This window comes from Amaranthus tricolor, chromosome 12 (genome assembly GCF_026212465.1).
Source record: "Amaranthus tricolor cultivar Red isolate AtriRed21 chromosome 12, ASM2621246v1, whole genome shotgun sequence".
Classification (NCBI taxonomy): Eukaryota; Viridiplantae; Streptophyta; class Magnoliopsida; order Caryophyllales; family Amaranthaceae; genus Amaranthus; species Amaranthus tricolor.
Window position 1 is genome coordinate 8,090,534 of NC_080058.1, and position 13,644 is coordinate 8,104,177.

Here is a 13,644-nt window from a genome sequence, read left to right on the forward strand (position 1 = left end):
TTAGGAATTTTATCTCCAATTTCTTTTTTACTCTCCTTTTTAAAAATTTTCTCAATATCTCCCAAATTGTTGTTGTGGTTTCATTGATTTTCTGTTCTTTGATTTTCAAATTTCAGATTACAGAGATAAATGTGTTTTTCGTCTGTTGGGTGCTTTTTCTATCTTCACAAACAATTTTTATGCGTTGATGGAAATTGATATCTATAGTTTTGCATTAAAGGAAGCTTTTATTAGGATTCTAGTTTGATGATTTCAAATTTGGCTTAAGGGAAACTGGAGGTGACGGAAAGTAGAAAAATCGAAAATTGGATTTTTAAGCTTCCACATTGATGATTACGATACAGTAAAAAATAAAGAATCGTTACTTGAAAATTTTAACTCAAATAAAAGAAACAATTTAGTTCTTTTTTAATTTCATACTTCTATTTCATTCAATTCAATTTTGTCAAGCACAAAACTTTCACTCATATTTTCACTCTTTCAATTGAATCCAACCCTGCTCCATTCAGTCCTAATCTCCTGGAGGAGAACAAGTTCTAGTAGCTTGTGCCAAAACAGAAATTTTAAAATTAGGTTTTTAAGTTTTGACTATTATTATAATGTCCATTGATCTAGTTTTTGTTTATGAGATATGGATAGCACATTCTTACACATAAATTAGACAGTCAGTATTATGTTTTCTCTTTTGCTTTGCTATCCTTAGTTTCAAGAAAGTTATTCCAATTAAGAACTTTAATTCATGCAAATTGATCAAAGGTTAAAATAATCTATTAACTGGGTTGGCTTGACCATAGATGTAAAAACATCAAGGTTGTTTTTAATTGACCCTTGATAGATTAAATCTTTTGTAACTTCTCCTAAATAAGAATGATTAAAATCTCATACATTAACACATAATAAATTCACAAGTCCCATATGATCTCATACATTAACGCATGATGAGTGCAATTATTTGCACTCATTTATGTTAATTTCATGCTCCTTACGTGATGTTTTAGTTAGTTTTAGGTAATGTTGTAGGTGATATTTGAGGGGAAATCGAAGTTTTATTAGGTCCCAGGAGTGATAAGAGGGTGAAGGCCTAGAGAAATGGCTTAAGACCTCTAGAAGAAGTGAAGAGATCGAGCAAAACAAGCTCCAAAGGGAATAAACGAGTCGTAGCTAAACCGTGCCAAAAAGCCATGACTTGTCGCTCAGTATTACAGTCCAAAACATTGCCATGACTCGTCGCCAACTCACTGAAGTCACATAATCCAGGCAGTAGCAAAGCGACGACTCGTCGCCCCTAATGTCACGAGTCATCGCCATGCGTTCGAGCAGTTATTTTGCAGCCAATTTTTATAGCAGTTTCAAGTTTCAGTTTTTTAGCAGTAGTTTTAGAGATAATCTATAGAATTGTTTTTGGTTCTTTAAGCTTTTGTTGCAAAACTTCATTGTTACATTAATTCTTCTTGTAATTTATATTATCATTTTTCGTAATTAGTAAGTTTTCTTTGTTAATTGCTTTATTATTTATCTATTGCGTTGAAATCATTCGTCGTTTTATGTTTAGTATTTCTTTTAAGTCATCATTCATTATGAATTGCATATTTACCATCATGTTTAGTGAGTAGTTTTCATCTTTAGGGTTAGCGTATAATCCCTAATTCAAAGCATGGGATGACATTTTATCGATTGATTGTGTGAATTTTGGGTCTATAATTAAATCTACGCTTAATTAATCTCGGTTTAAACATCTTTATTAACCTTTTCAATAAAACGGAAGTTTGAGATTAGGACTAATTTAGGATTGAGATATATTTAAGTTAAATTCCTACTAGTTTAGCCAATAAAATGGAAGTTTGTACTAGTTTTTCGGCCACATTATTTCTTGATCCGTGTCTTGTAGTCATAAAACAAACAAATTGATTGACTCACCTCCTTGTGTTCGACCCGCGACTACACGTCAACCATGCGCTTGCGGTTATTTAAAATTTGCTCTATCAATGCATAAACAGAGGTAATAGGCAGAAAGATATAACATGAAGCACAATGTCAATGTACCATATTAACAAGTTGCATCTTCTTTTCTAGGGAGCCCATTCACTAAGAATTCCACAATTAAGCGTGCTTGGTGGGGAGCAATCTTAGGATAGGTGACCTCTTGGGAAGTTATCCTAGGTGCGCACGAGTGAAGTCAAAGTGCGCTGGAAAGACTTGTATTGGTCTGTGGGGCCAGTCTACCATCTCCATGAGTAGTCACCGGCGATCCGTTGGACCGGGGTGTTATAATGGCGCTCTAACAACACTCAGAGTATGAAAGATACCCAAATGGTGTTTCTTTGTCATTTTCCTAGCCTTTCTCTCCTCGTGGTGTTATGGAGAGTATACAAGGGTTAATTTACAATGATTACTACTAGCTTTGTGCAAAAATATTCTAACTAAAAGATCTCTATTTTACTTTTATTCTTTCATTGTTAAATTCACACTTAACGTTCTATTACTACAAGAACAACATCAATAACGTTAGAGCCTTATTTTCAAATATATTAAAGTTGGCCATATGAAGTAATATATTAGTTTTATTAGTTGTCTACGTGGATTCGTTGGGTCACATCTTATTGGATGTCCTCACTACTCTGAAATATAAAAACAAGATATTTGAAACATTCACATAAGCGATTTCTTTCTCTTATTGTTTTATAGTGACTTTTGTTACACTTTAAGTATTGCTCTGACTTAATTTGAAACCTTATGACTCCATCCTAGTCTTCATCTTTCTAATTTGGCAATTACCCACTTTTTGGTGTAATCCACCAAAACAATGTTAACAACAAACAATATGCACCACGACATGTCTCCTTGTATGGATCGAATTATATAATTAAAGACCATTGCAAAAAGAAAAAGGCTTAAGGTCGAGTATTGATTAAGACAAGGTCATTTATTATAGGAAAATCCCATGTGTTCCCCTTAACATGTTTTAACATTCGTATTTACTTTTCGATATATATCTTGCATAGTTGTAATATATTAATGTTTTTTCTGGGAATGTTCTTTTTTGTCATTAACCTCCTAAATACTGCTCTTAATACATTATCGTAAACTTTTTCCAAGTTAATGAATACCATACTGCTCTAACATATATCTAAATCCCTCAATCCCATAACTTCGTAGTAAGCTCATAAATCATGAGTTTTATTCCTCGATAGTTAGAGCAATCTTAGACATCTCCTTTAATCTTGTAAATAAGCACTAGAGTACTTATTCTCCGGTCATTAGGCATTTTATTTTTCCTCTAATCTTGTTGAATAGATCAGTTAGCTGAGTCATTCCAATCGTCCTGAGGCATCTCCATACCTCGATAGGGTAAACCATCTAGCCCGACTGATTTCTTTACCTATATTTTCTTTAAAGTCCATCCATTTCTTATTTTTGTAATATTCGCATAATTTCTCTATTTTCACCTAAGACGATGGTTATTGTGTTCCCCACAACATTTTCTTATTCTCAATTAAAAAAAAGCTCATTCCTAGAGTAGGATATTCAGATTTTCGGATCCGAAATGATTAGGTATCCCTTAGTGGTGGCCGAGAATAACACTATTTGCGAGCTTTAGGAGCTAATTGACTAGAGGTGATGCACGACCCAAATGGGATAATTAAGGTTGAATCATTGTGGAATCTGGAAATCCCAGTGTGTTTAAACTTTCAAATCGGGAGGAAGAAAACAAAGTAAACCGCTAGCTCTTCTGCGAGCTAAGCGAAAAAGCTAGGATTAGGGTTGATTCAATTGATTAACATTCAAAAATGGCGAATCATATGGACCCATTAGCAAAGAACATAAGAGGTACAAATCCACAAATTTAGTCGAAAAGATAGTTCTGTCGAAAATCTACCAGAATACTTACTGGAAAGAACAATGCTTCGGTCTTACCACCGAAACTCTCGTCGATAAGAAACTATTCCCCGTCAGCGGGACTTTTGGTGGTAATCGAAAACCTTCTCCTTTTGTATTCCTTGTCATGAAGATGCTCTAAATTCAAACTGAGAAGGATATAGTAGTTGAATTCATCAAAAAACGACGATTATAAGTCAGTTCACAATCTTTCACACATTTAAATTTTGTTTGTGAATTTCATTTCCTTTGAATTTGGTTTTGAATTTTGGCTCCACAACCCAAATTATGGTTTAGGTGATTTGTTTGAATTTGGTGTTGAATTCAACAAAAAAATCCTGCGTGTTGGACTACCATTTGAGATATTTTTGCTTGCTTAATTCGTTCCATTAAGTATGGTTTAAGAACATTATGGATCTTTTAATGATAATTCATATCAATACGCATGAATTGTAAACCAAACTAAACCACCACTAGTTTTTGCTCTTTTAGTATTCATGTGTCTGTTATTAATTTGCAAATTAATAGTATTTATTAACTTCGATCTTTCCAATTCATGAAAATTGGAAGATGTTGATTTGTTTTAGCTTGTATATCGAGTTTAATTCGGTGTGTTAGACCATATATCACTTGAGAGGATTGTCATTAATGATCTCACACGTTACACTTTCTTTGGTACGAAGGATTTGGTATTGTTGTTGTTATTGCAATTAATTGGAAATTTCGCTGAACTATATCTTGTTATTTATTGTTTTCAAGCTTTGACTAAAACGTTCGATGAACAAATATGTTAAATGAGTGTTTGATGGTGATGTGTCTTTTCTCTTTTGCACTTTTCGTTCTATTTTGATTGTGGTTATTACTACTGTAGATATGTGAGGGTACTCGGGGCCTTCTATCTACGTCTTACTAGAACTGATTCTGATTTCTACTTATACCTAGAGCCTCTATAAAATTATTATCAAAAGCTGCAGGGGAAGAAACAGGATGGATGTAAGCCGTCAATTTCATACTATTAACTTTCTCCTTCATTTTGCTTATGTTTCTGTTTGGTTTTTTCTGAACTGTACGTCTACAATCAGATTTTTTGCTAACTCATATTGACGAGTTCATTGATGAACTTCTCACTAAGGACTATTCATGTGATATTGCGCTACCTCGCATTAAGAAAAGGTCAATCTCTTTTATTTAATTGTTTAAACATGTCTGATTTTTCTCTTGCAACATACTTGTAGATTTTCTATTCCTTTTGCTTTTCAAAGTACTTTCGGTTCATGTTGGCTCTTTTAGCTAACAAATACTACCTGCTTTTGTACTTTCAGAACTTTTATATATACAACCAATTGCTTTATGATCTTATGTGGTTTGTTTAATTCATGGTAGTACTTTTAGTTGAACATTAGAAAATTTGTTTTTGTTGCTTTATTAACAAGTGTAAAAGATGTTATTCCGTGTTTCTGTTCTTATTTACTTTTGATCATGTAGTGCAGTGTCAGTTATAAAAATTTTGATATTTGATTTTGCTGGCAATATTGATATACCATTCATCAAGTTGAATATCCTTCAGGAAGCTAGTATTTTGTATCCGTATACTAATAGTCGATTGATTCTGTGATTGTAATAATTTTTTTAGTCCGGTTCTTAATTTTAAGAGGCGCTAGGCGCATCGAAGTGCAAAAGGTCCTTTTTTTCAAGGCGCTAGGCGAAGGTGCGGGCCTTTGTATACAAGGCACTCAATTTCATTAAAAGCCACCAAAGTAATTTAAAACATATTTAATTCTTAAAATGTAAAACAACATGGAATTCTGTGATGCATCCAATGAACGAGATCCTGACCTACAAGAGGCGTGGCAAAAAAGGTGCACAAAGCATGGGGAATTCGGTTAAAGAAGCTATGGATTCTGTTATAGGAAGCTGATGCAAAATGTCCACCTGGCAAAGAGAATCGAATTAGTTATTAGCAAGTAGGGTCCAGCTTATACATTGTATTTTGCCTCATATTGAGTAATACTCTAGAAAGTCCAGGCTAATGATTGTTAGGCTAAAATTATCTCTATAAATAATTGAGGTAAAGGCATTGTAATGTATGGGATATATAAAATTACTTCTGGGGAGTAGCTAAGCTCAAATTAGCACATTTTCTCTTTTAATTGTCTTTCTTCTTTACTATTCCCTTAGCTTACCCTTCCTTTTCCTTTTTTTTAATCCCAGTAACTTCAATTTCTGCTTATTGAAAATTCTTGATCCATAACAACTGGTATCAGAGCAAAAACAGATCCATGGGTAACCCAACCAATCAACAAAGAATTGAAGCCCTTGAGCAAGACCTTGAGATGTTGAAGGACTTACCTACTCAGGTGCACTGTGTCCATTAGAGGAGAGAATTGAAGAGAGGTTATTGAAGAGCCAGAAGAACCTCAAAGATTCCTTAGCCTCAATGATACTGGAGGGGCAAAACCGGATGCAAGAGGCTTTGAAAAAAAAAATGCAACCATCAGAATATCAACCACCACCACATACCAGACCCAAAATACCCCTAAATCCCCAACACTTATTATGGAGGAAAGTAACCATCCAATTCGCACTCCCCAAAATTTCGGCCACCCCACTCCCCAAACTACCTTACCCATCCCGAATCTGAATAACCCACCCCTTTCATCCTTTCCAGTTCCTATTTCGCACCCCACCTCAGGCTACCCACACATTCCCATCACATAATTAATTCACCATGCCATGTCCCAAGCTGCACTATAAAAAGCCATGTAGGAAATTCTTGTAGAGGGTCCTACTTTAAAGCTAAAACTTTGAATATGACTGAATTAACATGATGGTTTATAATCAAACATTAACTTGTGGCCCAATTCTCTTCTCAGCCTCAGATTTCTCTTAGCATAGAATATATCTACTTATTGTGGATTTCGCTTTCATTACATCATAATAAGAATCTTGTCTGATGAATTAAGTATTCATAAATGTAACTTTAAGGTTAATCTACCTCTAATTTCATAACAAACCTTCTTTTTTAGGCTATTTGCAATATATGGTGTTATAGACTTTGGGAGATTAGACTTCACCAGCCTTTTTTGTTGCATGTGCATCATAATCATCATCATCATTATCACCATCATCATATCCAATATCCAGCTCGAAGGAAAGGTCTGGGTGAGGGAAGGTAACGAACAATCCATTCCTGTACTCCCTTCACAAGGAGGACTAGAGGAATGTACTTTATTTATGGAAAATCATGTACTATTGCCCGACCCTAATGATTCTGATTAGTTCTAGAAGATTAATAATTTATTTGTAATTGTGATCATTAGAAGGTAGATTACTAATTCATTTTGTTATAAATTTCTTTTATACTACGGAGGTTTGTTGGACTGACATACCGAATTATCGAATCAGTGTTGAAGTATATGTCTCCCTACATTCTTCAAACCGGAGTATATGAGCAATGTCAACGCTAGTGTTCAGTCTTTGGACTTTTTAACCTGTGAACCTGCTTACACAATTAGAACCTGATTTTAATAAACTTTTGTGTCTCGCATTTTACTCCCTCTGTCATCTCAATAATTTGCAACATTTCTATTTTGAGTGATGTCCACATCAGGTTCTTTAATTCTTATACACACGTCTCTCATTTTTTTCTCACTTTTAATCATATCCATGCTATTAATTCTGAGTTTTAATTTCAACAATTTTGGTATAAGTGTAGGATGGCTTTATGGTAGAAACGTTTGGATGAGATCACTAAACTTGGCCTTCCAAAATTGTTTTCAGCGTGAAAGAATTATCATTGCTAATGTTGGCGACTCTGTGCCGTACTGGTTATCACTTCCGAAGAGGGTGACTTGGTGGTTGTGCAGCTTACTATTGACTTTAAGCCCAATGTGCCTCATAAGTTCATTTACTCCGATCTCCTGGTCTAGCATGCACTAATCACAAATTTGGAAATTTTGTATCGTTTTTGTATCCATTCGCATGATTCACTAAAATTCTTGCGAGTCCTTATGTCTTGCCTTTGCAAACAGAGGAACATGAGCGGATAATGCAATGCAATGGACGAGTATTCTGTTTACACGATGAACCTGGACTCCACAGGGTGTGGCTACCGGATGAGGAAGTGCCGAGGCTAGGAATGTCTAGAGCTTTTGGGGATTATTACATTAAAGATTTTGGCCTTATATTTGTGCCTGAGGTGACTCAAAGGAATATTACCAGTCAGGACCAGTTCATTAAGCTGGCTACAAATGGGGTATGTCATGTACTTTCTGGTATTTTGAAACTCTAATTGCACATCACACTCATCATAGAAATTATGCTATTTTTTTTTTGAAAATTGCGAAATTAAATAAATAAAGAAAACGCTGTAAACGGGGAAAATAAAGACCGCCAACATAAAAAACCTCAGTGAAGAGAAATAGCCAATATTTTTTCAGTATTGAAGTCTAAAGTCTAATGCAGTACTCCTATTAGCTAACACATAAGCGAAGTCGCGCTTTAGGGTAAATTAAACTTCTAAATGACAATTACAAATTGCATAACGGTTTTAGATGGTGTTGTAGCCACAACGTCATCTGCAACTTCACGTATAGAAATTTGTCGGGCATTTCTCCGTAGAATACATTCCAAACTTTGTATCATGAGAGACCAACAACCGTACTAACTTCTTTTGAATGTTCGTATCAAACCTGTTGATTGTGAGCTAATTTGATGCAATAATAGAGCAGCTATCTTGCTATAATCTCGGTTTTAATTATAATCTAAGTATCGGAAATCCTCATGTTCTGTTTTTTCATTGTTAAACTTGTCTCACTAAATGACTTTTTGTGATAAGGTGCAAAACATTGACAATAAACTACTCCCTTTTCATTACAGATATAGGATGTGGTTTCAAATCAAGAGGCGAAAAATATTGTATCTTCAACTCCGGATAGAGGCAAAGCCGCTAAGCGATTGGTTGATCCTGCTGTTCGAGCATGGAAGAAAAGGCGACAAGGAATTGCAATGGATGATATCTCGGCAATTTGTCTCTTTTTTAACTCCCCCTCATCTTCTACTCACGGACACCTATCTGAACCTAATGCATTTACTGAAATAGAATAAGATAAATCGGCAAAAGTAGTAAAAGATCACACAACTTGTTTTTTAGGCTGTGCTTGGTCAGCATAATATATGATTTATGTGAAAGTCAAATTCTCTTATGTGCTCCTTTCATCCTTGTGCATTTCTTTTGTCCCATAGCTTCAAGTATTTGATTATCTCTTTATTTATATGTTTAATTACAGGGAAAGGGGTGAACTAAGTGAGAACCAAATTTAGAACCTTTCTTTAAAAAAGGTATTTAGGAGCCAGGCAAAGAGGGAATGAATGCCATGTGATCTTACAAGTCAAAAGAATATGCAACAAAAATCCCTTCTTTTGCAAACCCCGAAAGTAATCAAGATAACTAAAAACAGGCGATCGTTCAAAATTTTAATAATGGTTGGATCGAACGATCCTACCAAGATCAAAAATATAAGTGACAGAATTATAATACGATTTTACCATCCAACGATCAAATGATTCGATCCCACAAGGATAGTCCCAATCAAAAAAAATTCTTAAATTCTAACTTTGACTTACATATTTACAATTATGAAAATTCAAATATTTACCAACTCACAATTCATAAATGATTATTATATGTATTCCTTCTAAAAGATGAAATCAAATAAATATTTATTGACACATCGAAACTTTAAAGATGAATTAAAATGAACAAGTATTAGTAATAAATCAATTATTCTATAGCATATCAAAACATATTTGTAGGATCTTAAATCCTACGATCTGATTCTACCATTTCAATCCTACCCCTTATGATCCCGATTCAAACAACCTTGAAGCCATAATAACAAAATATGGAGTCAACAACAAAGCCTTATGAGTTTTGAGATTCTGAAACCATTTTGTTGAATGTTAATGTGCTCTTTACTACAAACACTACTCATACTTTGCCAAACAAACCCTTAGATGTCAAAGTATCTTTTAAGCAACTCCTTGTCCGCATCACCAATATTTGGATCAGTGAGTAAGTCCACAAATGACGAGATAGTTTGGTTATCAGCAGCGAACCCTTTATCTCGCATAAGGCAGACAAACTTTACAGCCCTTTTAACATCCTTAATCTCAAGAAGTGCTTGAATAATTATATTGAAAGTGAATTCATTCGGGGAACATCTAATGCCATCCATTTTCTCAAATAGTTCATTAGCATCAGTTAACAACCCGTTCTTACACAAACCCTTGATCATAACATTATATAGACGCACATCTGGTCGTAACCCCTTAGCTACAACAAATGAGAAGACATTTACAGCTTCTTCATGTTTGCCAACATCCCACAACCCACTAATTAAGATACTATACATGATCATATTTGGGTGAACTCCGTTCTTCTTCATGTTCTTTAACAAATCCATTGCTTCATCCATCCGTCTATATTTACATAGACCATCCAACAATGAAGCATACGTAACCACATTCGGTTTGACTCCATGACATTCCATTTCCTTTAAACACTTTAGTGCACTTTCAAGCTGGTTGTCCTTGCACAAACCATTAATGATTGAGCTGTATGTGACAATATCAGGGGTTATTCCTTGAAGAACCATCTCATTCATAAGGATAGGGCCTTTATCACTATTTTTAGACCTAAAATATCCATTCAATAAAATGTTGTAGGATATAACATTAGGTTTACAACCTTCTTTACCCATCAAAATCATTAGCTCTTTTGCCTTGTCCATCTCACCGCGTAAACAATATCCATCCATCAACGTATTGTAAGTGATTAAATCGGGGACTTGACCCTTTTCCGTCATTAATCTAAATACAGCTTCTGCTTCATCAATCATACCATCCTTACAATACATATCGATTAACATGTTGTAAGTCGGAACTTCAGGAATTAAGTTTTTTGTCATCATCTCACTAAACATATCCTCCGCCTCTTTCCACCTCCCTATAGTGCACATTCCTCGGATCAAAATAGTATAGGTAACGACATTAGGTCGAATTCCCTTAACTTGCATCTCAGAAAAAAGATTAACGGCCTCATTTATTAACCCGTCTTTAGAAAGACTATCAATAATGGTGTTATAGATGACAATGTTAGGCATACAATGGGCATGGGACTCCATGTCTCTAAGGAGCTTAAGGGCACCAAGATTGTCTCCAATTCTACATAAACCTTTAAACATGGTCCCATAAACAAACAAATCGGGTTCATACCCAAGCTTTACAATTTTATCCAATAATTGAACAGCGTTGCCTAATCGATTGATATGAATAAAGCCATTGATAAGTGTAGTAAAGGTAACAATGCAAGGTCGATAACCTAGTTTAATAATGTAGGAAATAACCGCAAACCCTAAATCAACACGACCTAAGCGGCAATAACAAGTAGCCATAATAGAAAGGGAATGGCCATTCGGACGGAGACCTGAGAAATGCAATTGCTTAAAGAGAGTAATGATAGAGGAAAAAGGGGGATTGGGTTTCATTTTAGACATGGCAGTAAATAACATACAAAAATCAAAAATAGATGGAAGAGGACGAATAGATTTCATAGAATGAAAGAGGGAAAGGGGATGATCAATTTTGTTAAACCCTAATTTGGATTGTTGTCGAACATAATCAAGGAATAATTTAGAATCAGCAACATGAACATCTGAAGCGTAAGTGGAGATTTTTCGATGACAAAAATGAAATCTAAGATTACCTGGAAATCTAGAAGGGAGGAGAAGAGCAATTGGAAAGAGAGAAATAAGATCAAACCCAGATTTGGTAGTAAACCTCATTGTTAGAGTATCGTGTTTCCCAGACACTGGTATGGAGTTCAGTTTTGATATCTAGGCGCCATGTCTATAGTTTGATGGAAGGAATGGAGATGGCGGTACTGCATACTTAAAAGGAATGTAGAAATGTGAGTAGACACCATGACCACAGAGAAAGAACAAAAAATCAGAAAACAAAAAACAGATGCTCCTACGAGTGAAAGAGAGTGATATTTATCGACAAAAATGACGCTAATCATCCATTACTCTTTGTAATTAGTCTTAAATCTATAAATTAAAATATAGTTAAGTGAGATCTTATTTGATTTGAGTCATTGCAAAGATTATTAATATTAAATTTTTATAATTTTTTATCATACGTAATCAGAAATATTAAGAATTAAATTAGTACATTGGATTGCGTAAAAAAGCAAATGTTGCAAGTAAATTAGAACGAAGGAAGTATTCACTAATCATACCATGATAAGACTTTAAATGGGTTAGTCTAAACTATATTAAAAAAATTTATTTTCTATATAAGTGTAAATTCAATTTTTATTTTTTTTCTTTTTATGTTTTTTTACTAATGGAATTTTTGTATGAACCTGCCTCACGTGAAACAGTTTCATACAAGACGCAATTTTTAAAAAACTTTAATGTGCTCGGATATAGAGGCTTAAAAATTTTTAAAGTTGCCCTAAAAGTTTTTTAGAAATTTAGAAGTTTTGGGTTAAAGTTGACGCAATTTGATGGGCTTGGATAAAGAGGCTTTAAAATTAATTTTGGATTAATATTGTATATGGCTCTTGCAAGTGATATGTTGCCCTAAATGGTGTAAAATTTTAAAAATTTTACAAAGAAATTCTTGGATGATTGAAGATAAAGATATAGATGAAGATAAAGGTTGGTGATGACATAAAAAAATCACATGATGAGTCGTCGTCATCATCATCATCATCATCCTACCCAGTATATTCCGTTCTTAGAAAGCTAAGGCCAGGGTCTAGGGAGGAGGGAAGGACGGCGACAACTCATACCCATAAAGGAGAGCACGGCCAAAGGACTCCCCCGACTCGAGAAAGATAAAGAGACGCAAAAAACACAAGCAAGACAACTTAAAGACCTATAGACAGAAGGACCACTACAAAAGAAAACAAAGAACTAAATAGAAAGAAAACAACCTGATGAGTCATGTTAAAACTAATTTTGAAATGAATGCTTTTTGTTAATTGGTTTTCTTTTACAAAGAAATAAGTTTTTTCGGATTGTTTGTATAAAATTCTAGTGTAGGTAATTTTTAATATATAGTTACTTTTTATATGTATTTTTTGTCAAAAGTCGCTTTTATAGTTAGATTTTGAAAATATTTCCTATAATATTTGGCCGTTGAATTAGAATGGTTATTGTAAGATTTTATTTTATTTTAAGTTTCAAAAAATATGCTATAGATCACTCCAAAATTTGATGGCTTTTTTACTCTTCTTCTTTTTGTTCTTTCCTTAAGCTATTAGCCACCAGTCCACAATTACTATACCACAACGATTTAACTTAGTTACCCTAGCATTTTCAAAAGAGTGAGCAACAAATCTCTTCTTTATCATGTTTTTGTCAAACTTGTTGGGTTGTTTTGTCAAATTGGATGTGTTGTTTTGTGTATTAGAAGTATATATTGTATGTCTAATACTTCTTGATATGACATAGTTGGTTGTAAACTTATTCCTAGATATTTTACTGGTTGGTCTATTCAAGCTGACACAGTTCTATATGGTGGTGGTTTGAAGCGTGGTTGTGAAGATAAGCGTTTGGCGGCTAGGTGATGGTTATTGGTTAGTGATGGGTAGTTGAGAGGCTCCGAGAAGTTTGGTGTTGGGCTGGGGATGAGACTGAGTGGGCTAGGGTGGGTAACACTGGTATTTTTTTAATTATTTTTTTTTAAATTGCCTAAACA

The 13,644-nt window shown here is 34.3% G+C and overlaps 1 protein-coding gene and 2 pseudogenes across 1 annotated transcript; 2 read left to right on the plus strand and 1 right to left on the minus strand.

The window, feature by feature from the left end:
- Positions 1-3,788: 3,788 nt before the first annotated feature.
- On the plus strand, positions 3,789-5,491 carry LOC130828509 (pre-mRNA-splicing factor 38-like; annotated as a pseudogene).
- A 664-nt stretch (positions 5,492-6,155) lies between these two features.
- Positions 6,156-8,982, plus strand: LOC130828511 (probable protein phosphatase 2C 34; annotated as a pseudogene).
- A 905-nt stretch (positions 8,983-9,887) lies between these two features.
- LOC130828512 (putative pentatricopeptide repeat-containing protein At1g12700, mitochondrial) lies at positions 9,888-11,720 on the minus strand. The gene has a single exon (XM_057694484.1). It carries the CDS (start codon positions 11,718-11,720, stop codon positions 9,888-9,890), a length of 1,833 nt encoding a protein of 610 aa, XP_057550467.1.
- Between the last annotated feature and the right edge of the window lie 1,924 nt (positions 11,721-13,644).

What these genes read in the sequence shown, in the direction of transcription:
- LOC130828512 (XM_057694484.1), bottom strand. Translation starts at nt 11,720, where the DNA reads ATGAGGTTTACTACCAAATCTGGGTTTGATCTTATTTCTCTCTTTCCA.